The sequence below is a fragment of the Telopea speciosissima genome, chromosome 4 (genome assembly GCF_018873765.1).
Source record: "Telopea speciosissima isolate NSW1024214 ecotype Mountain lineage chromosome 4, Tspe_v1, whole genome shotgun sequence".
Lineage (NCBI taxonomy): Eukaryota > Viridiplantae > Streptophyta > Magnoliopsida > Proteales > Proteaceae > Telopea > Telopea speciosissima.
The window spans coordinates 32,016,267-32,040,842 of NC_057919.1; the positions used below are offsets into that span (position 1 = coordinate 32,016,267).

The following is a 24,576-nucleotide window of genomic DNA, read 5'->3' on the forward strand; positions in this document are numbered from 1 at the left end:
TGCAAATATTTTTTTGGACATCAAAACAAATGAATATTTTACCGCACTTTTGATTTTTAGTAATGTTTTACCATATTAAGATTTATGAAATTTTTAGATTTGCGAAAAACTCCAGCATTGAAAAGTTGAAAATTGCATCTATCGTCGAAAATGTAATTTTTGTTCTTGAATTGGGGGGTTTGATTTTTTTTTCTTTTGGAAATTGATTTTTTAACTATTTTTATTGGATTCAAATAGAGGGATATTTGTTTATTTATGAATAATATCTTAAGTGAATGAAATACAAATGATATTAGACATAATTAAGTGTCTATCCTGGTTTATGGTAGTTACTGACATCAATACCTTTTTGTCTTAGTTTTGAGCCAAGTTTCCCCTAGTTTCGATGGACATATGTATCGAAAACATCGAAATATGGTCGAAACCAGTCGAAACCATCTGGTCGAATCCAAGGTTTTTATGAAATCCCCTTTCAAATCCATATAGAATTTGCTAAGTGGCAAAATAAAGCTTTAAAAATCTAAAGATTACAAGTGAGTGCAGGATCAGACAAACAACTAAAAAATAGAAAGATGCATGTCAATACAAAGGTAGGTGTATGATTAAATTCGATCTAGAAATTTGATATGTGACTAATCTAATCCTAAACCAATCTATCCAATGGTCACAATTATAATTACCATAGAATATCCAACATGACAAACAATTACCACAGAATATCCAACATTCCAACATGACAAATTGATGGTCATCCTTATAAGCTTATCAATCACGTCTAATGTAAGTTTTTTTTTGGGTGAATTCGTCTAACGTAAGTTAGTTCCATGGTTTTAGGTCTTGATATCAGATTCATTGTATTGGCTGATTCGTATCGGTATCGATCATATCGGTTGATACTGTAATCCAAATGATTCAATAGCGATATATAAAATTGGATTACTAAAAAACAATAGTGTTTTTGGAAATTTTCATCCCATTTGGACTGTTACGATACCGATACCGATACCATGAACCAAAAATCCTGAATACTTTAGACCTGACTTGATAAGCATAGGTTCAGCCTCCTTCTTCTTCTCTCCCCCCCTCCCTCCCCACCCACCAAAAACTAAATATGACATCTATGTTCATACATTTGTGTGTTGTCTGGTTGGCTCATTTGCTTGCCCTTATTATTATTAGGGAAAGAGAACGTCACCGGGTGTGCGTCTGTCGCAACCGGTGACGTTCCTTCTCCCTTATTATTATTTGTGTAAACATCCCACAAGGAACCATACAAAGAACCCATCGAGAAGTTAGGAAGGGACCCATACAGGGGTCAGAAAAGGGGCACGAAAGGTGGTTACATTTCACCTCTCATTGCTAAAAGTGCTATCAACAGATGGGATAGGAGAGTCAAAAAGTTGATCTTCCAGACAATCAATCAGATATCATGCGAAACCCAATGGTTTTCAGCTCCAACACGCCTTCATAGTTACTAGAAGGAGAATCTGTAAGAACATCGGAAAGTACGTGTTCCATTATAAATAAGCAAATTCATAAATAAATACTACCGGTACCATAGTTGTGAAAGCTCAACAAACTGAACAAAGACATCAAATGGGGAAAAGGAGCCCAATTCTGGATTTCACCAGTTGTATATAAAGAAGAACTTGGCAAACTCGTTTCCCTCTTCTACATGCTTATCTAGCTTTCCAAACTTGGAATTTAAATTTATTTTTCCAGAACTACACCCTTCTAGATGTTTGAATTCCTAGGAGATTCTTATTAATAACAAAATTGTTTGAAAGTGATTTTTAGATTTTGGACAAGTTAAAAGAACCAGAATTCTGTTAACAATGAACACCTGGGAACTTTCCATTGACTTATTGTTAAGCAAGATTACCAGGGACTGGATCTCTTTTTTGGTTTTTTATTCAGAAATCTGCCTTTTAAGTTCTACATATATAGGGAATTCCAGCGATACCTGTCCTGCATTTGAGTTCATAGAGCAAACCCATTTCAGTCTTGCTCTGTTTCTGGTGGGTTTTAGTGGGTTTTGCAGTATTGGGTCTTTCAATGGATCCTTCTGCTGAACTTTACAGAATTGATAGTGTACGTAGTAGTCTCCATGGTGGTGGAAGTTTCAGGAGTGGTAGTTTTCATGGCAGTTTTCATGCTAACAGTTCTTCAGTATGGAGGAACAGTGGAATGGATGCCTTCTCGAGATCTTCTATATCTATAGGCGAAAATGTAGACGATGAAGAAGCTTTGAAATGGGCTGCTATAGAGAGATTACCCACTTACAATCGTATAAGAAAAGGTATATTATCTTTAGCAGAAGGAGACACAAAGGAAATTGAAATTGATAATCTTGGGTTCACAGAGAAGAAGATTTTGTTAGACAGATTGGTTAAAGTTGCAGAGGACGACAATGATAAGTTCTTATTGAAGTTCAGAGAACGACTCGATCTGTGAGAAATTCTCTTCTTCTCCCTTTCTTCTTTTGAATATATGAACAACAACATGCTCTGTTTTTATGCTGTAATCTAGATTTGTCTCCTTACATACTCTCTCTGTTTCTTAGAGTTGGAATTGAACTTCCCACAATTGATGTCCGCTTCGAGCATGTAAATGTAGAAGCAGAAGCTTATGTGGGAAGTAGAGCTTTACCTACTATGATTAACTTCTCTACTAATATAATAGAGGTATTCAACTTTGAAATCATTCTGTGCAGAGTTTCATTTTGGAAAATATTGTTTATTTCTTAAAACAATTGTCACTTACCAATTAAATTGTTGTCTGGTTTAAAGGGTCTCTTGGTTAATCTTGGTATTCTTCGAAGTAAAAAGAGAGAACTAAAAATCCTTCATGATGTTAGTGGAATCATCAAGCCAGGCAGGTGAGAACACTCAGAAACAAACTCTGTTATTCATAAATTGAACCAATAACTGAAAGTTTAGATTAAATCAATTTGATTTTTGCGCAGAATGACATTGCTTCTAGGCCCTCCAGGCTCTGGAAAGACCACATTGCTGTTGGCTTTATCAGGAAAGCTTGATAAAGATTTAAAAGTAAGGAAATCAAACATCTTTTAGTATTCTTTCGAAACTCTAATCGTTCTTCCTTAGCTATTTTCGTAAATCATCTTTTGTTCTAAAAACTAAAACCTGTTCTCTTGAATTTTCGACAGTTATCTGGAAGAATAACTTACAATGGCCATGGAATGAATGAGTTTGTCCCACAAAGAACTGCGGCATATATCAGTCAACGTGATCTCCATATAGGGGAGATGACAGTAAGAGAAACCTTAGCCTTTTCAGCTAGATGTCAAGGGGTGGGAACTCGTTATGGTATGTTTGAACATGATAACTTTAAAGTTTAAGTTGGCAAGCTTGAGCCAGATGAATGATATCGAGTTTGAATCAATTATTTTCAAATATGGAAATTCTGCAGATATGTTGCAAGAGCTGGTAAGAAGAGAAAAGGAGGCAAAAATTAAGCCCGATCCCGACATGGATCTTTTCCTGAAGGTAAGGTCTCCTTTGCATTCAGATAACATGGGGTCTGATCAAGTTTATCTTCTTGTATTTCAAGATGAAGTAGGTTTGTCCTCTAGAATAAAAAGTTATGTAATTCATGGCCCAAATGGGTTTTTATTGATCTTGAGATTCATAAGTTTAAGTTCATAATTAAATTAGTATTTCGCCAATAGTAATAGAAAATAGGATACATCAATTTAAAATAAACATAATTTGCTTATTTTCAATCTAATTCTAAATTTAAAGTACTAGTATTTTGCACTCCTACATGAAAAAAATAAAATCAAATTCAAACTTATTTTTAAATATTTAACTAAGTAAATTTTTTTTTTTATTCTCAAGTTCATAAAATATGTTATAAGAAAAGAAATGAAGAACTAACAAATTCATGTTAATTATGATTATATATGTTGGTGTCAAGAGATGAAAATTATGGTTTCCACATTTGCAGGCCGCATCAATAGAAGGACAGGAGGTCAGTGTAGTGACTGATTATATTCTAAAGGTATTAGCACTAAAACCCCACCTATGGATATGGAGATTTGAAAACTGCTAGCCTACTAGATAGAACACTGATCATTTTTCATGGTGCTCCACATTGAACTGAAATGTAGATATTGGGACTTGACATTTGTGCCGATACCATGGTGGGAGATGAAATGCTTAGAGGTATCTCCGGCGGACAAAGAAAGAGAGTCACAACAGGGGAGATGCTGGTTGGAGCAGCAAGGGCACTTTTCATGGATGAGATATCAACTGGTTTGGACAGTTCAACAACATTTCAGATTGTGAATTCACTTAGGCAATCCATCCACATTCTAAATGGAACTGCTCTCATCTCTCTCCTCCAACCAGCACCAGAGACTTATGAACTGTTTGATGACATTCTTCTCCTATCAGATGGACAGATTGTGTACCAGGGGCCACGTGAACATGTGCTTGAATTTTTCGAATTTGTGGGTTTCAAATGTGCTGAAAGGAAGGGAGTAGCCGACTTCTTGCAAGAGGTTAGTCTGCCAGCCACCCTTCAAGGCCTTTTCTTTATTTATTTTTATTGTTTAGAGAAGCAGCTGGGAGGCTAGGACTCTATTAATTTAATGGATTTGAATGATAGGTGACATCAAGGAAAGATCAACAACAGTACTGGACACGTAAAGACGAACCTTATAGATTTATTACCGTAGACGCTTTTGTGGAGGCATTCCGGTCATTCCATGTTGGTCACAGGCTAGGAGATGAACTTGCCACCCCATTTGATAAGAACAAGAGTCACCCTGCTGCCCTAAGTACTAAAAAATATGGTATTAGCAAGAAGGAACTGTTGAAAGCCTGCACAGCAAGAGAGCTATTGCTGATGAAGAGAAACTCATTTGTCTATATTTTCAAGATGGTGCAGGTTGGTAATGGTGGTTTTCATTAGAATTTTTTTTTTCTAGTGATGTCAGTAATTCTGAGGGTTCTTTTTATTTTTTGGCAGCTAGTTCTTGTGGCATTCATATCCATGACAGTCTTCCTGCGTACTGAGATGGACAAAACTTCAGTAACTGGAGGGGGAATTTATATGGGTGCTTTATTCTATTCTCTCTCCATCATTATGTTTAATGCAATGTCAGAGCTTGCCATGACAGTCATGAAGCTTCCTGTATTCTATAAGCAAAGAGACCTCCTTTTCTATCCTCCATGGGCATACTCACTGCCCACATGGATCCTAAAGATCCCTGTCACATTTCTTGAAGTTGCTACTTGGGTGTTCATAACTTACTATGTCATTGGCTTTGAATCAAACGCCGGAAGGTAAAAGCTAAGTTATATAGAATCTCTAGTACTAGAAACCAATTCTAGTTGTAATTTTCTTTTGGCAATTATTGATTCTATAGATAGCTAGTAACCAACAGAATGTTTTCATTGCAGGCTTTTCAAACAGTACCTTGTATTTGTATGTATTAACCAAATGGCATCTGGATTATTCCGATTGATCGCTTCATTGGGGAGGAGCATGGTTGTCTCACAAGTATTCGGGGCCTTTGGATTACTTATACTCATGGTTCTGAGTGGATTTATCTTGTCACGAGGTATGCCTTTGGAATTATAAACAGAGATTTCATTTGTTGTTTTCAGTCACATACTGTATTTTAGGTAAATTTTGTAAGAGCTTCTTTCTTTTCTGTCACAGAAAATATAAAAAAGTGGTGGATATGGGGCTATTGGATCTCTCCCATAATGTATGGGCAAACTGCATTAGTAGTGAACGAATTCCTTGGGAAAAGCTGGGGAAAAGTAATGCTCCTTACCTTTTCTCATCTAATGAAGACCTAAAGAAGATTAAAAAGAAATTGAAAGAAATGTCTTTGTTAAAGGTCAAATAAGGTTTGAATTTTCTTTCCTTGTTACAGATAGCCAATGGAACGACTGTTGGAGTGGCCGTCCTGAAATCTCATGGGGTCTTCACTGAAGCTTATTGGTATTGGATTGGAGTAGGGGCATTGATTGGTTATGTTTTCCTTTTCAATGGTTTATTCACATTGGCTCTCGCTTATCTCAATCGTAAGTTTAATTTAGTATGTTATAAGATTTCATAAGTGAATCATGATGTCTAATAATTGGATAAACTTATTGCAGCATTAGGGAAGCCTCAGGCAGTTCTATCTGAAGAGAATCCGAATGATAAAAGTGCATGCGAAAATGGGGAAATGATTGAGCTATCATCCAGAGGAAAGAGATCCATGGGTAGGATTCATCCAGATGTGGTTAAGCTGAGAGCATTTCCTCTGTTTCCTTACTATTTTTACCTTATCGGGCATTGTTGTAATAAAAATGATGCATAAACAGGAGATGAAATTAAAAGGAGTACATCTGGAACTTCATCTTCTAGAATGGCTGCAGTCAATGCCAATCAGAACAAGAAGCGGGGAATGGTTCTTCCGTTTGAGCCTCTTTCCATCACCTTTGATGAAATCAGATACTCCGTGGACATGCCACAGGTATGTTTAGGTTTCAATTTGGAAACTATGAGTACCACAGTAGGACTTCTTTCTTCAGAGTCCCATTGGTGATGTAATGATTGCTGATTAAATTAAACGTGTAGGAAATGAAAGCACGAGGTGTTACAGAGGATCGGCTGTTGCTTCTTAGGGTAGTGAGTGGAGCTTTCAGGCCAGGAGTTCTTACAGCTCTAATGGGTGTTAGTGGTGCTGGCAAGACCACTTTGATGGATGTGTTGGCTGGAAGAAAATCTGGAGGATACATTGAGGGAAGCATCAAGATATCTGGCTACCCAAAGAAACAGGAAACATTTGCTCGTATATCAGGATATTGTGAACAGAATGATATCCACTCTCCTCATGTTACGGTCTATGAATCCTTGCTTTACTCTGCTTGGCTGCGGTTGGCTCCTGAAATCAAATCTTCCACTAGAAAGGTATATGAGACTGATACTTTGGTCCTTTGGTTGTGCTATTTTTGGAACTTTTGGGTGTTTTCTAATGGTATACCAATTAATGATTGCAGATGTTCATTGAAGAGGTCATGGATCTTGTAGAGCTGGACTCATTGAGGGATGCACTGGTTGGGCTTCCAGGTGTAAATGGTCTCTCAACAGAGCAACGCAAGAGGCTAACCATCGCAGTTGAACTCGTTGCCAACCCTTCAATTATATTCATGGATGAGCCAACCTCTGGCCTGGATGCAAGGGCAGCTGCAATAGTGATGAGAACAGTGAGAAACATCGTGGACACTGGACGAACTGTGGTGTGTACCATCCACCAGCCCAGCATTGACATATTCGATGCTTTTGATGAGGTTAGAAATTCTTGAGATTGATGTACTAGCATTCTGTTATGGCTTTGATAATACTAACCAAATAATTTAAACTTCTAAACACTGTGGAACAGCTATTCTTGCTGAAGCAAGGAGGAGAAGAAATATATGTAGGCCCCTTGGGGAAACACGGTTGTCGATTGATCGAGTACTTTGAGGTGAGGCAAACAATGTAAACTACAAATAAGTTAATATAAACCTTGTAGACTTTCCAACTTTAGTACAGTGATTGATGAAAATACGGTTTGTGCTCCATCAAGGCAATCAAAGGAGTCAGTAAGATAAAAGACGGTTATAATCCAGCAACATGGATGTTGGAGGTGACAAGCTCAGCCCAAGAAGCAGCTTTAGGGGCCAACTTTGCTTATATATATAAGAACTCAGAACTATATAGGTAGATTCGCTTGTAAATTTCCTCTTCAATGTGCCATAAATAACAATTAGTTTGTTTGTAGCTATTAATACTCTCTATAAATGAATCATTCAGGAGGAACAGAGCAATGATCGAGGAACTAAGTAAACCTGCCCCTGATTCCAAAGAGCTCTATTTCCCTACTCAGTATTCTCAGTCTTTCTTCAACCAATTTGAAGCTTGTCTATGGAAACAGCATTGGTCATACTGGCGAAACCCACCATATACTTTTGTTAGGCTTTTCTTCACTACTGTCATTGCTTTGATGCTCGGGTCAATGTTTTGGAATCTCGGATCTAAAATGTAAGTCATCTTATGATGGTGTCCAAACATTTTTTACTTTCTCCTCCAATTTAAATGTTCAATTTTAATTTGATTTGAAAATGTTGGAAAATGCAGTGAGAAGCAACAAGATCTCTTTAATGCAATGGGTTCTATGTATGGTGCTGTTCTCTTTCTTGGGGTACAAAATGCCGGTGGAGTACAACCAGTTATAGATATCGAACGGACGGTATTTTACAGAGAGAGGGCTGCTGGAATGTATTCAGCTATGGCATATGCCTTTGCTCAGGTAATCACTTTTTTTCTTAATAAGCTCAACACTATGGAGCTTAATTGTCTACATGTTTCTTATCAGAGTCTTCCTTCTGGCACAGGTTATGATTGAGATTCCACATATCTTTCTCCAGTCTATAATATATGGAGTCATTGTGTATTCAATGATTGGATTCCAATGGACAGTTGCAAAATTCTTTTGGTATCTATTTTTCACCTACTTCACATTGTTATACTTCACCTTTTATGGTATGATGGCAGTGGGTATGACACCCAACCAACAGATCTCTAATATTGTTTCTGGGGCATTCTATTCACTATGGAACCTTTTCTCAGGATTCATTATTCCAAGAACCGTAAGTTCCGATGACTTCCCCCCCCCCCCCCTCCCATTTTAGAGGGTAGAAGTAATGTACTTTATGTTTTAGTTATTTACTTATTTTATATTATTGTTCATTGTAGAAAATTCCTGTGTGGTGGAGGTGGTACTACTGGATTTGCCCTGTTGCTTGGACATTGTATGGATTGGTTGTGTCACAGTTTGGAGATATGAAGGATGATTACCTTGATTCAGGCGTGACAGTTGAAGCTTTTGTGAAGGATTATTTTGGATTCAGACATGATTTTTTAGGAGTCGTGGCAGTTGTGATTGTTGGGTTTGCTGTGCTTTTTGCATTCATCTTTGCTTTTTCAATCAGGGTATTTAACTTCCAGAAAAGATAAAGAGATTCTGCAATATGCAGAGGGTTAATCAAGTGATCAGCAGCCTATGAAGCTATGTATACGAAATTACTGAGGTTCTGACTTAGCATGAGGAGACAAAGTTAAAAATAATAATTCAGTTCAATGTGTGATGCTTATTTCATTTTATCATGTTGCAAGTTTGAAGATTAGATTTTTCCTTCAATTCTGTACTTTATAGAACTTTATAATTACAAGAATATTTGAATTTTTTTTTAGAGGAATCACAACTAGTAAGAGGATAGATAGATCTTTTTGAGGGAGATATTTCTTATATTTTGTTGTTGAAGTTGATTGTTGGGCCTGTTGTTAGTATTGATTGCTATGTTAGATTTCGACTGTTGTCTTCTATCATTTCATCGAATTTGTGTCTTACAAAAAAATGCAATGTTATGTATATACAATGCAATGCAGAGACCCAAGTGTTGCATATAGGTTGTCATTGTTGGCAACCAAGTGCAGATCAGTGATGAGGTGGCCAGTTCTAAGGTGATGAAACAGTTCACAGGCTATAGGGATGGGTGTGCATGTGTGCAGAGGTGTTCAGCAGTTCTGGCACTGTTCAGAGGCATTTTGGTCCATCTACAATGCTCAGGGGCAGTTTAGTAATTTGGCACAGGTGATAGTCCAGTGGTAGTATTGGTTGAGGTGGCAGTGGTTCAGTGGCAAGGTCATTTGAGCATTCCATAATTATTAGAGGAGAGAGAATGAAGAGAGAAAATGGGTGGTGGGCCCCAAAATGCCACCTGGCATGGCTGAGGGTACAACCAAGTGGCACGAAAGCAAGTGTTTTTGCCTGATGTGGCCTGGTTGCAGGGTGCGCTGCCCATGTGTTGGGGCCACGCCCGCACATAGTGTGGCCATGGCTACAAGCCATGCGGGCACGGCCGCAACAAGGGCCAGCCTGCATGTGCATGGTGTTGGTCCGCATGGCCTAGGCGATGTCCCATGGCACTTCTTTTTACCACAATTTACAATCCATTGTAAATGAGTCCTTCATACTTCTTTTCCATCATGAGCTTTAAATGCAATTATGAGAAGTTCTTGATTTGACGGACCAGATAAAATGAGCTTTTCTGTTTTGCACAAAATTCCATTTTCTGGAATGTGATTGGCCGAAAAATCCGTCACTCCATATGTGGCTCTCTCCCATTGTTCCTTGGTTGTTGAAGTCTGACACAGTGAGATTGTTCCTTTGACGCTGATTCTACTATATTAAAGTTGCCATGTTCTTCAATACTAATCCAACAATTCTGAATTGAATTGAAGTGCCAATGCTACGCCAGAGTTGTCACAAAAAATGTCAAAGGAATTTAAGAATCCCTATCAGACGTGATAGTCTTTGATACACCATGTAACTTGACAACTTCTTTACAGAACGAGTAAGCTATACATGGAAGCATCCATGGTTTTCCTACAAGGAATCAAATGAGATATCTTGGAAAATCGATCAATGACGACAAAGACAAAGTCGATCCATGCCTCTTTGGATATGTGGCAGTCAAAGAACAAAGTCCAGGGAAATATCTTCCCAAGGAACTTTTGGAATATGCAAAGGCAAATATAAACCAGCATCAATATTGATAACTTGTCCCTTGGATGTTTGGCACACTCTATATCGCATCACAACGTGTTCAACATTTCTTTTCATATGGAACAAAAATAATGAGCCGTCACTAACTGAAGAGTCTTGTCACGATGAAAGTATCCCTTATAATGAGTGAGCCCTTAAAGAGAAATCCATCACAAAGGTGAATTCAACATTGGTCTTGTAATGCACTTCCTATAAGATATGTGAAAAATATGGATCCTTCTTCAGAGAGTTCTTGAAAGGACTCAAAACCAAGTACTGTGGCTAATAGCATCTATTACATGGTTTTGAATACCAGCTTTCTGTTTAATATTGGTGAAATCTTGAAGAAATTCAGTCTACTTCGCATGTCGAAAATTACCCCTTAAAGCTTCATGGTCAATGTACAAAATAAATTTCCTAAGAATAAAATATTACCTCCAATGTTCATGACTACAAAAAAGAGTATAACATTTCAAGTCATAGGTGCTATAACGAAGCTTTGCACCACAAAGCTTCTCACTAAGAGAGAGTGTATCGATAGTGAAGAAAATGAATTTCAACAATGGACGGATTGAATGATTAAGATATAGAAAGGAAATCCAATGATCAATAAAATGCCAGATATAATAGATTTCATTTCACAATGCTAGCGTATAGATCCCTCTCTATTTTATTCTCGTGGGTTTTTAGAGCTTTATTTTACCCAATAGGTTTAAACTGAATTAGGCTAGATTCTGGAAACATGTTAGATTGGAACATACTCTTTTTCTGCTCAGTCTAGAGTCTCTAAACACGGAATTGCCTACAACAGAAACTAGAATCAGACTGTCTTACTTGTAAGACAATGATTAGTTTAGTTCAATGATTTCTCTAGGTAAAATAAAAATTTTAAACTACACTTAAGGAGATTCAAAGCAACAACCTTCCATTTTTTATTTTTTATTTTTGGGTAAAAAATATGGCTTTATTCTTTTTCTTTTTTTTTTTTTTTCTTTTTTGTCAGGGAAACAAAACATGCTTTATTCATGATAAACATGAATCACACATGGACAGAAGATAAACACATCTCCCTAATCCGTGGATCAGAATTTGACCAAAGGGAGTCAGCAAGCTGTTAATCTCCTTGGAATAAAAGTAAAATTACAAGTGACAAAATAGGAAGATAAAAATTGGATATCCTATGTAGATAGGAGATCAAACTCTGATTATCCAACTCTAACATAACTTTCTCATAGCTTTCAGAAATCATCTTGCGTACGTAGTGCCATAGGGATAATCAAAGCCTCACCTTCAATGAGATCCATGAAAGTGGCTGGAAATAATTTGGAATTCCATGAATGCAATACTGGACATACATATAACCTCCTTAGACTTCCAGATGTGACATCCAAATATGTAATCATGTCATGCTAACCAAAGAGACCAACAAATTAACCGCCAACTAGTTTTCTTACCATGCACCGAGAAGGATTTTCATCCCAAAATCTATGAAGGAAGACATGATTCTTCTTGAGCAGGGAAAACATATCCCAATACACACTCCCAAACCAAAGGGCGAAGGGACACCCTAAGATAATGTGAAATATTGATTCTCGATCATCACAACAACCATAGTGAGGCTCAACGTTAATATTATGATGTCGAAGAGCCATTGAAGTTGCAACTCTCGAAGCACACACACGCCAAAGAACGTTGGATCTTTGGTAGTGTAGGGTTAGACCATATGAGCTTTCAAACAAAATCAGGAATTGTACTCCACAAATGTAATCTTAAAGTTGAAGCGGCAGACAATTCCTTCTTTGATATTTGGTTAGAAAGTAGTTGATAACCACTCTTAACCGAATAAATTAAATTTTTACTAGTATTCCATTCAACCTTATCCTTTTAAGGAAACAAGGATAATTTGATCTTAAGGATTTCTTCGGCATTATAAGGATTGAAGAGTCCTTCCAATACATCTTGGTTCCAAGTCCGACTTTCTTGATTGATAAGCCGTATGACTTGAGATATTTCCAAGAACTATGTGTTAGGGCCGTTTTTGGATGGGTCCCACACCATCGGTGTGGTCATGCGCCATTAAGGAGGCCGTTGGGTGATAAACCACGTCAGCAGTTTTGAAGGGAGAAGGGTGGACTCCGTCAAAGTTGGTTGAGAAGGTCACTCCCACAAAGGAGGCGTCTCCTGCTTCTAAGGAGGGAGAGAAGGGGGTCACTACCACCACAACGGTGGGCCCAGGAGAGCATAACGGAATCGGCCGCAGGAAGGGGCCACGTGGAGATAGGAAATAGGGTTTGAAGCCAAGAGATGCAACCGCCACCATCCAAATAGGGATTGCTATAAAAGGGGCAAGGGCTGTCACAGAAAAAGAAACTCACACACAATCCAGCTCTTGGCATTATCTTTATTGTTCTTTCATTTGTTTACTAGTTCCTTGCTTTAGTGTACTTCTTCTTGAGAGGGTGTACTTACAGGTTTGGTTTCGATTGTAATTGATTAGTGTACTTTTCTTAGCATTAATTTAGTCATTTCATTTCGCACAAGAGTCAATCACTTTCATTGGCCAGTTTTATAAACTTTTGGTAGATCCTATTGAGACCGTTGCCTATACAGTCTAACCCAAAGGTCCTTGGAGGTAACTCAGGCACGAGGGAACCCTACATTCCCTGGTTGGTACTCAGATAGACCACAATCCCAGTCTGTTTGAACCTACGTCAAAGGTTCAGGCACGCCCCGCATCCACCACAACCCGCGTCATCTTGTGAGTGTTGGATATTTTCCCCCGCACTGCACATTTTCTGGCTGTTCCTCTTTACTAACTAGGGGAACGATTTCAATGTCCATTACACCGGACGTTATATCTTCCAAGATGTCACCTTCCAATTGGTTATCCTGGCCTGGCTGGTATTCAAATATTCGTGAAAACTTGTACCTGCGTTTCCACCGACCCAAACATTATACTTACGAGGTCAGCAAAGTCAGCCTCCTCCTCCGCGTCTCAACCTGTGTGGCCGGTTGGTTAACTCTCCCCAGCTCTGCCCATTCGGCTATTACGGCCACCTGGCTGTCTTCTCGGTTCAGGGATGGTTTCAGCAAGACTTCGAAGTCGCTTTCCTCGATCTTGTAATCAGACACCTCAGATTCAAGGGTGTGCCCCTTATCCTCAAGACTTCCGCCTGGCTGTTGTCGCTGTAGTATCTTTGGCTGCTCCATGGTTAATTGTACGTCCTCTATCCTTACTGCCCTCCGGGAGCGGTTCATGGCGTCCTGCTTCCGTTGCCACCTCCGTCTCTGAGTTCTGGTCATCTCCATTCCCCTTGGTTCAGTAGGGAATTTGGGATGACGGGCTATGGTCCAATCGTCAGTCCTCAGAGGTTTGGGTATGACCATCCTCTGCCTGGTGGTAGCCCTCAGCCGATATTGGTCATTGGTCGTTGGCGTTGGTGGGGCTCACTGGGTCATACGCCAAGCATCGTTTGATCGGTGTCCTGCCTAGGCGGTCTCTGACGGATGGCCACAAGGTAGACCTTCCTTCATCAAAGCTGTGGTGAGTTCTGATCGATCCCGCCGTCTGTGGCCAACTGTTAGCTTTGCCCCAGGGAATTCCTGGCTGCTGATGGGACGTCTCCCGGTTGGATGATCATCTACCCCTAATAGGTGACCGGTCTTCAATTAGTCATCGGTAGTGGGTGCAGACCCCCCACTAGAAGGCGTGGGCCTCCTCTGGAGGTGGCCGAGCGGGGCTGCTGTTCCATTCTTTGAACAAACTGAATGGCTTTGGCTGTGGGGCCCCGTTGTCTCCACCTGTTGACAGAACTTCTTTTTCGTACTCGGTTGGCCATCGGCCTTGCTTGGTCCGCTTGTCAGCTATCCAGAGTACCCCCATCGTCGGCCTATGCCCCTTGGTTGCTTTTGCGGCCTCTTCTGGAACTATTGTGGCTGGGGTAGGAGGTGTGTTGAAAGGGAAAGGCATAGCTTGTGGGTTGAGGCTGCTTCCCTGGACTGCTCTTACTTGCGTCGTGGATCCTGACCCCTTCGGCCTAGTGGGGCTGGCCGTTACTTCGCTTTTGGACTTGGCCATTTTGGACAGATTGACGCTTAACATATTAACAGAAAAAGGGTTTTCTTCAACCAGCATCACCCCTTTTTTCTCTCGGGGAACTTGATTCGCCCTTTTGTAATAGCCTTCTGCAAAGCATTACGCAAAACAACACAATTAATCATCATATGCGTATGAGTATTATACCACTTACAATATCTTTGATCTTTCAAATCCACACTAGCGGGGATCTGGTATCCCGATGGCAGTTTGATTTGTTTATCCTTTAGAAGCTGATCAAAGATGAGCTCGGCCTTTGAAATGTCAAAAGAATACTTTACCCCAGCGTCGAAAGTCCCTTGGGGGGCGAATTTGGTCTGCTCGATCTAACGGTCGTTTCTGGCCTGCTTTGCCAAGGCCTTGCAGACATAGGGTTTCCCTTCGGCTATTTCTACCGCGTCAACCTCACAGTCCAAGAAGCTAACCGCTTTGGGCTCCCTTGCCCCTAGTAGCGGGTAGTTACCTGAGGCTGCTTCCTTATAGTAAGTTCCGATGGAGGACGATTTGCGTTGCTCCTCCTCCTTTAGTAGTGCCTCGTAAGGTGCTGCTTGGATTACTAACTGGCCAAGATCCATGAAGTTCTGGCCGGCAAACCATTTCCTGAGCTCAAGGTTTACCCCGCCAAGGGCCATTATTACGTATTCACCCTCATACAAGAGGGTCAGGTATTTATACTTGGCCAGTTTGAAACGGTTGATGAATTTGTCCACCGTCTCTCCTTGTTCCTGGCGCATTCGGGCCAAGTCCCCAATAGTGGTCTCAGGCTCGGTCTTATAGAATTGCGTATGGAATAGCTCCTCCATTTCCTGCCAATTCTGCACCGAATTGGCTGGTAAGTGAAAATACCAAGTAAAGGCTGAGCCAGTCAATGAGTTGGGGAAGAGCCTAAGTTTCACGGCATCATTCACCCCTAAGTTCCCACACTGTACGGTGAACCGGGCAATATGCTCGATGGTGGACATGTTATCCTCCCCCGAGAACTTGGTAAACTCAGGTATCTTCCAAATTCTCCCTAGGTTGTTATTGTCCACGTAGTTCAGGTATGGTTTCCGATAAACCGGCCGGATGGCTGACCTGTAAGCAGGGTCTATGTTGTTTTGTATCAGGTGTGCCAACTCCTCATAATCGAGTATTGGCCTATTCCCCATGATCAATTCTGGGTTCAAGGCCGGTCCGGGTCTTGCAGCCCATGGGCCTGTCGTAGGCCATGCCGCGACGTATCCTGCCCCTCTCCTATTCGGGGCTCCTATCGAGGCTTGGCCTCGGTATCCTCCGACAGGGATGGCATTGGCCCCTGTCCCCACAGGGGATGGTCACGTGCTTGCCCCTGACTGGTCGGCCTTGGTTCTGAGGCCTTGTTGTGCCGCCGTCATCCCTAATGAAGCTACGGCTGCCTCTGGCAGGGCCATATAGGCTGATTCGGCCTGAGTCCCGTTTGTCCCTGCGTCGTTAGCGAACGACAGGGCGGGTTTGCCCGCCTTTGTTCTCAAAAAAATAGCATGGGAGGGGGACAGACTGCCGCAAGCCGAATTGGCGAGAGCAACACTGGGGGTTGTATACTTCGACCCCGCACAGCCGCCGCTCTTCTTCTGCCAACTCTTGCATAAAGTAAAGACCGATGGTGTGGTACTCAAGAATGGGAGACGGAGTGTAGAAGGAAGGAAAGTAGGCGCGCAACCAAATTTGGAGCATCCAGAAGGGGCCACCACTAGAATCAAAGTTCGAACTGACTATGGTACTGTAGCCCCTATAAAGGGAAGCCAGGATGAAAGAAGCAAGGCCGATAGGATGCCCTTGGGATAGGGCATTGGCCAAACATAGGTAGGTCTTGGCAATTTTGTTGGATTTAACACAGGCCAAGTAGCGACAAATCCAAAAGAGGAGAAAGGCCACGAATTCGGCCTCGGAGACAGGACCCTTAGTCCGACGGACAGAAGACAAGTACATACTGTAATTGGCTTTTTTGGTGAAGTCTAGGCCATGCTACTCCTCAATGTTTTGGGGGCCAGGGTTCCAAGGGATGCCCCATGAAACTCAGGGCCTATGGCCTTGAGGCTGGTCAAGGCCCCAACATCGAGAAGGGTAGGGCTCATGGGACCACAGGGGAAGAGGAAGACATTACTGGAGCTAGACCAAAAGTGCAGGGCAGCTTGTAGGAGGGGAACATCAGGAGGGACGGCGGTGCTGGACACTTCTAGGGCATCCAGGATTCCTAGAGTCAAAAGGCGCTCGCGATATGCCTCCACGACGTGGTCTACCCACACCTTCCAATCTGGGAGAAAAGATGGCCAGAGACGGCTAAAAGGCTTGGGCTTGATGCTAAACGGGGTAGAAGAACAGATGAGAATAGCCTCCTCCTTGTGTTTAGGAAAGTTGGGGATTGGAGCCGGTATGTAGGGCTGAGTAGGACCTAACGAGAACAAGGGGGGTAAGGGGAAGAAATGAGTACCTCAAAGCGGGAGGAAGGTGGAAGCTGAGCTTGTTACGCCTTCAGGGTCTTCTCCAGCTCTCGTTCCCTTTAAGAAATTAGAGGGTAAGGAGGAAGGTTGTCCATGGCGCAGGCTGAAGAGGTAGGTGATTGAAAAACGAAGAGTGGAAGACCAGAGAGGTTGGTGCTTTTAAAAGGGCAAAAACGGAGGGAGTTTGTGGCACCAGCCTATAGAAATTCAAATTTAAAATAGGCGTAAGTATTTCGGTCGCTGATACAAAGGCTGACGGCGCTGATGCACTGGTTGAAGGAACGTTTACCCAGGACGAGGGGAAACGGCGTCATGATTGAAGCATTGGAAATCTGGAAGGGCGGCACAAAGAGCGCACAACCTCCTAAGGCTAGGTGGGCCACGTGGCACCGCCTCAAGAAGTTGTGAGGGGCAATTGTTAGGGTCATTTTTGGATGGGTCCCACACCATCGGTGGGGTCATGTGCCATTAAGGAGGCCGTTGGGTGATAAGCCATGTCAGCAGTTTTGAAGGGAGAAGGGTGGACCCCGTCAAAGTTGGTTGAGAAGGTCACTCCCACAAAGGAGGCGCCTCCTGCTTCTAAGGAGGGAGAGAAGGGGGTCACTACCACCACAACGGTGGGCCCAGGAGAGCATAATGGAATCGGCTGTAGGAAGGGGCCACGTGGAGATAGGAAATAGGGTTTGAAGCCAAGAGATGCAGCCGCCACCATCCAGATAGGGATTGCTATAAAAGGGGCAGGGGCTGTCACAGAAAAAGAAACACACACACAATCTAGCTCTTGGCATTATCTTTATTGTTCTTTCATTTGTTTACTAGTTCCTTGCTTTAGTGTACTTCTTCTTGAGAGGGTGTACTTACAATCCCAACGGGCCAATCATTGGGAGGGAGAATCAGGAAGAGCGTTCATCCCTACAGGTTTGGTTTCGATTGTAATTGGTTAGTGTACTTTTCTCAGCAATAATTTAGTCATTTCATTTCACACAAGAGTCAATCTCTTTCCCTGGCCAGTTTTATAAACTTTTAGTAGATCCCATTGAGACCGTTGCCTTTACAGTCTAACCCAAAGGTCCTTGGAGGTAACTCAGGCACGAGGGAACCCTACATTCCCTGGTTGGCAGTCAGATAGGCCGCAATCCCAGTCTATTTGAACCTGCGTCAAAGGTTCTGGCACGGCTTGCATCCACCACAACCCGCGTCATCTTGTGAGTGTTGGATATTTTTCCACCAACACTATGGCCATGGGATTGTGATTTTAAACCCCTTAATACTAGGAACCCATTGATCACGTCTATTGACACCTACTTTAGTCACCCTGGAGTGGCCCAAATGATGGGGAGTTCAAAATTCTCCTGAAAATGTGAAGTGATCCTTTAGTTATTTTTGAGAGTGTTTCCCCTTGCCTTGGGTAGTGTTCTTAGTTCTCGTGATGGTATAAGTGGTTAAAATTTGACAAATTAATTTTTCAAAATTATGGTAAAGGTTTTAACATGTTTAGATTAGACCAAAACCATAGTTGGCTTAGGCTTAGGCCCTAGCCAGAACCTTCCCTTTATGTTATTTTGAGCCAAATTTGTACCGGCCAGAAATGACACCAGCAGCTCAAAGAATGATGCCACGTTTGAATGTTGACGATATCATTTGCCTACAAGTTGCACTGTTTTTCCTCACTCTATATCGTTCAAAGCTCATCCCATGTTGTTTTAGCGACATCGTAGGGATTAACAAATTTACAACACAAGATTCGATTGGGCTTTGTATTTTACGACCTTAGCTCTCCCATAGACATGTTTTATTAACCAAGAAACATTCAAGAAGACCCTAAAAACTTTCCTTTGGCGTGCAGAAGCGATCTCCTTTCATCAATGGCCAAGATTGACCCCTCATTTTAAAGAAAGAAGATCCTTGAAGAATGGAAATTGAGAACACCTGCCTTGCACAACTTTGGGACACTAAGGCTATAAATAGGGACCTCTTGCACGTTTTGGAGGATACGTACAACATGAAAGAGAGACATATTATTGCGCTTTGAAGCACTTTTAGAGCTTGAGTTACTGGTCTATTGCGCTAAGTCCAATTTGAGCTCACCATAAATTGAGTCCAGGCCACTCCAACCATTTCATCTTCTTTACAAAAGTTGTAGACATGCAAGTCTACTTCTATTTAGTTTTTATTTTGTTGCTTCTGTGATTTTTAATCGATTTTCTACTAAGCATACGTCAGTGGTGTCGTGCACAATCATATGAATCTGTAGTAGGGTTTAATGAGAGGCCCTTCACACCATATTTTCCTTTGTGTCATATTTTTTATCTTAATTTTTCCAGGATTTTAGCCGTCATTTTTTTTCCCTCTTTGATTAGGATAGATTTTATTTCTTTTTTTTTTTTTGGTAGAAAGAAATTTTATTGATGAGAAGAGTCATTACACGCAGTAGCATCTGCATTACAGAGTTGCAAAAGCCACTGAGAGGTACTTGGCCACAGAATCGGAGACTCAACCGATAGGGCCGCCCTGGCCAAGGAATCTGCCACAGTATTGGAGGATCTTGGAACAAAAGAAAAACTACAAGAAACAAAAGTCTTTTGCAAACAAAATATATCATGACAGATGTTATAAATTTCAGTCTCCAATTGTGATCCTGCGCATAACTGATTAATCAGTTTTTGACAATCCGATTCAACCATCATGCGGGTAAAGCCAAGTGTAGCCGCATGTAGAAGTCCAGATCGGATAGCATATGCTTCTCCAATAAGTGCTGAATCACATTGAATACCGCAAGAGTAGGCTGAAATAGGAAAGCCAGACTCATCTCTAAGAATAATACCTATGCCTCCATGTTTTGTCTTACTATTCCATGCAGCATCACAATTGATTTTAGTAACATCAGGTGGAGGAGGAGTCCAACGAGAGCTTGATGAAATCTGCTGAGTTGAATAGCAATCCTTAGATTGATGATGAGTCTGACTAACTGAAGAAGTAGCTTCCCAAAATTCTTTATATGTCTTCTCTGCAATGGTAATAACTTCAGCAGGAGACCAATGATGCTTTTTGAAAATAAGATAATTTCGAGCTTTCCAAATATACCAAAAAATGAAAGATGCAAGAGAAAATTTATTTTAAGCTAGCTTTTTGTCTTCCTGATAAATTATGTCCCAACATTTAAGCCAATCTTTTAAACAAGGATTTTCAACTTATGGAGTTAAATGGGCCAACAAAGAGCCAACCACACAACCCTAGAGAAAGGGCATGAAAGAAAAATATGATCCACCGATTCTGTATGACCACAACGTAAACAAGACGGATCTATAGAGATTTTTCTCTTGAGAAGGCCTTCACCTGTTGCAATGCCATTAGCACAACTCTTCCAAAGGAACATTTTTATCTTGGGAAGAGTCTGAGCATTCCAAATTCTTTTCCAATAGTAGTCTTCCATCAATTGATTATTTTTTGTAGCTGTGGAAGAGGATGGCTTATTTTGATATGTTGTATCCTTGTGATTTGTAAGTATATGATTCATCGATCGCACAGAAAAAATACCTGATTTGGTGCCTCCCCAGACCAATTTATCTTCTTGTGGGTAAAGACTTGGATGGATTTTAAGAATCTCTTTTGTATCTGCAGGTATAAAGAAGGCATTCAAAAGATCAATTTTTCAAGTCCTTGTACGATGGTCAATAAGCTCAGAAACCTTCTCCAAAGGACAATCAACTAGTCTGCTAGAAAGAATTTTAAAATTCTTTGAAGTAGGAATCCAGTTATCTGTCCATATAGAAATATTCTGAGATTTTAATTCTTTTTATTTTCGCTGCTTTGAACCATTGTTTTCATTTTTCTAATCGCTTGTTTTAAGTCCGATTTGAGTTTTTTCAGTTTTCTTGGGATTATTTAGATGTCTTCTATTGACTTCTTTGGAGTTATCATCATTTGATTTGGATTTAGGATATTCCCCACCCAAAATTTTCATGTTTTCCTTTTCTTTAGCTAGATTAGGTCATAGGGGTATTTTGGTAATTTACTATACACGAATTTTCTGATATTTATTTCGTGTGTTTTTTATGTTTATATCTATCCATATTATAACTTTTATGCCCATCATGTATGATTGATTTTGGATCTATATTCACATTCCATGAGATGTTCCCATGTATCATTATATGCTTACACGCCATGCCTAGGGGTATTTCTGTAATTTCATATGTGCATGTCTTTTTCTGTATATTTATCTTTATTTGATGTCATATTGCTGAATGTCATTATATTTAAATCCTCAATGCATGGATGCTTCAATTCCCGTATTTCCATGCTTTGAGTGCCCCCTCAATGCCATATATCATGGATATGCATGTGAGTGGCAATTTTGTAATTTTTTCAACATGTGAGTGGCAATTTTGTAATTTTCCAGCATGTGTGTAGAATATTCCTAACATGCTTAGCTTAATATTTTCATATTTTTTTTATCAGGAATTCTTTAAATTCTAGTATACTAACTATGCAGTCAAAATTGGATGAAGGTATGTCATTATACACTCTTTCTTTTATTTCTATGTATGTAATGTATTGCATGATTTTTCTTCATAATTTGGCCCTTACATATAACAACCTAGGGTGGAAATCCAGTTTTCACCGGGTGGATCGAGGTGCCTAACACCTTCTCTGGACTGCAACCTGACACAGACTCTAACCTTGTTAGATTAGTTCCGATTGGAATCATTTTGTGTATGTGTGTTTTTTTTTCGAAAGTTTGGATCTTAAACCCTAATCTAGCTGGTGACTCCTTGTCAATTAGAGACCCTATCGTTCCTTTTCAATCAAGAGGAGGGAGGCCTTCTCACCAAAATGGAAAGACCTTAGTCTCCACAGTGCCAAATGTCAACTCTGAGCCACTGCAAACCCGCCAACACAATGGAAACTGGACTACTTTTTCCCCCTTTAAGATACTTCTCCATCCCTAACTTGGTTGATGTTCAAATGTAGCCAATAGAAATGAAGTATTTGAATCATAAACCATCTTCAGGAAACAAGCTAGTAAGCTGTTCGATTCTAATCTGAGTCGCAAAGCAACCTTAGAAAGTAATGCGTTATTATGAATTGATGGATCTCGATAACTCAATCCTCCTTGATGAGTCATGGATCTCCCAACCTATCAGAGGTCGCCACGTGGATGTGCTGAGACCAAATCCCAGGACCGAGCCGAGCCGTCCCAGGCCGGACCGAGCCATTCATTCGGAGAGGGACAGCACTTCATTCCTTGCTTGGCCAAGCACCGAGGCCGAGCACTTTGCATGCCGAGAACTAGGTCGAGCACCCAGTGCGCGGCGCTACACCGGGCGCAGAGCGAGGAGGAAACGATCACCCCAACACGGTCAAGTTCCATGGCCGAGGCTCAGGCCTGCCGAGCCCTGAGCCGAGCCCACACAGGTTGGCTCTAAACAGAACGCCATGACTCAGCTGAGCTCCCGCATGACCGGGAGAGACCCCCATGCCGCCAGAGGCCAGCATTGAGGCCACGACAGCCCGTGGCTGAGCTATAAGGCCGACCCCTCCACAGATACTACCATAACGCCCCACCGGGGATCACAATACCACGACGGCACAGCCCGAGAATCACGGGATAAGGATCGAGCCGCGATCCCATGAGATTCTGAATTGCTCTCCAATAAGGATTTTTACCTTAACAAGAGTCCGACTCCGAAAATACCTCTCCACTCCGCTCCACATGGAGGAGCCTTACCAATGGAGGACTCTTCCCATACAAGGACTCCTCCAACCGCCTCATCTCATCCTATAAATACCCAGGTATGGAGCTCAAACACTCATCTTACTTTTTACTAGCTGTTACGCTATTGCACTGGAGACCTGACTTGAGCGACGGAGAGTCCTAGGTCGGAGCCACACCGGCTCTCTTGCACTCACTCGGTTTTTTGCAAGCTCATCAGTGGGTGAATCGGACGACAGAGGTTTTCACACGCAACAGATTTGGCACCCCCTGTGGGAACGACATCAACGAGTCATCGTCGTTTCTACCAATTGAGAGTGCAAAGACAATGGTGGTGCAAACAAGATCAGGACAGCACGGCTCCGCCTCCCGAGGGGGGATGAGCCACAACCGGATTTATAGGCGAGACGCTCACTACCCCCTGAAACATCACGGCAAGGCACAACCGGAAGACCCCCACGAGGGGAAGGAACGGGGGCCAGCGCGGGCGCCGCGGCCAACCCGATTCCCCCGGTGGATGGTGGAAATGGCAGAAGTGTGTTGGACACGACGGGAAGGACGGCCGAGGGCCGATCCGAACCATCCAGGGCTAAATTTGCCGCTGCCACCACCCGTGCCGGGAAGTTTGGATCCGGAAGCCCCGACGAACAACCGACACGTCATGGATGTTCAGCTTCAACTGTTGCATACCAATGAGATGCTGTGAACTCTCATGGGACAGATGGCCCAGGGCGGGTTGCTAGGCCAGCCATCAGTCGCACCCCCCTTGGCACCAGTGCTCATAGAGGGAAACATGCAGCAGAATGGTGGTCGATGTTGGGCCGAGCCAAGCCGAGCCACGTCGTCTCATCCACCCCGTCATAAAACCCCTCCTTCGCGGCCCAACAGGAGTGTTTGACGGGATGAGCAGGAGCATCGTCGGAGCCTGAGGGCTGAGTGAGAGATCGAACCAGTGGCATCAGTAGCGAGAAGATCGGTATTTTTGGGTCATCTTGGAGAGGACGGACAGCTAAGGGCACACCGAGAACAACAAGAGGTAGCCCCCGTGCCGAAGCCCGCCTCTCAGAGAAGAGCAGCTGAGAAGCCCCCGCGGGTCCAATTTCCAGGTGGAAAGAAGATTGAGGGGGGGTGATGCTGACTGAGCAGACCAGAATGGCTGACCTAAATGGGACGATCGAGTGAGCCGATCCTGAGCTGAGGGGCAGAATGGCCGACCTCGGCCGAATGAAGAGGACAACTTGTACCGAGCTGACGAGCCGAACGGCCGAGCGCCCGAAACTGAACTGGAAAGGAAGCTACGAGAGTTGGCCTTGCAGGTTGAGGGATTGAAGAAACAGGCGACCCCAGATGCCTACTCACTGGTCGAGCGGCACCCTTATCCTCCAGAGATCATAACCGCGCCATTGCTGGCCAGGTTCAAGCCGCCCCCCTTTGATCGGTACGACGGAACCACGGACTCGACGGATCACATCAATTACTTCAACGCGATGATGACTATGTACGGGGGAACATAAATTGTCTCTTGTTGGGCTTTCCTCTCATCTCTCAAGGGCGCGGTGACCTTATGGTTCTCATGGCTGCCGTTGAACTCCATAACAAGCTTTGCCCAGCTCTGTCGAGCCTTTGTGACGCGCTTCCAGAGTAGCATGAAGCACAAGAAGACGATGGTCAACCTCTTTAGCGTGAAGCA

General features: G+C 42.2%; 1 protein-coding gene and 1 pseudogene across 1 annotated transcript; one reads left to right on the forward strand and one right to left on the reverse strand.

The window, feature by feature from the left end:
* The first annotated feature begins 1,990 nt into the window (after window positions 1-1,990).
* On the forward strand, window positions 1,991-9,236 carry LOC122658331 (annotated as a pseudogene).
* Window positions 9,237-19,572: 10,336 nt separating this feature from the next.
* LOC122659213 lies at window positions 19,573-22,116 on the reverse strand. Its single transcript, XM_043854351.1, has 3 exons — window positions 22,062-22,116; window positions 20,708-20,785; window positions 19,573-20,177 (listed from the first exon to the last, which is right to left on the reverse strand). Exons 1-3 carry the CDS (start codon window positions 22,114-22,116, stop codon window positions 19,573-19,575), a joined length of 738 nt encoding a protein of 245 aa, XP_043710286.1.
* Window positions 22,117-24,576: the final 2,460 nt, after the last annotated feature.

Bases quoted from the DNA above. Each gene is read 5' to 3' on its own strand.
- LOC122659213 (XM_043854351.1), bottom strand. From the start codon at position 22,116: ATGGAGAAGTATCTTAAAGGGGGAAAAAGTAGTCCAGTTTCCATTGTG. The intron at 20,786-22,061 runs GTTTGCAGTGGC...TTATACCTGCAG, and splicing joins AGTTTCCATTGTGTTGGCGG to ATACAAAAGAGATTCTTAAA. The intron at 20,178-20,707 runs GTATTTTTTCTG...TTACCATTGCAG, and splicing joins CTGGGGAGGCACCAAATCAG to AGAAGACATATAAAGAATTT.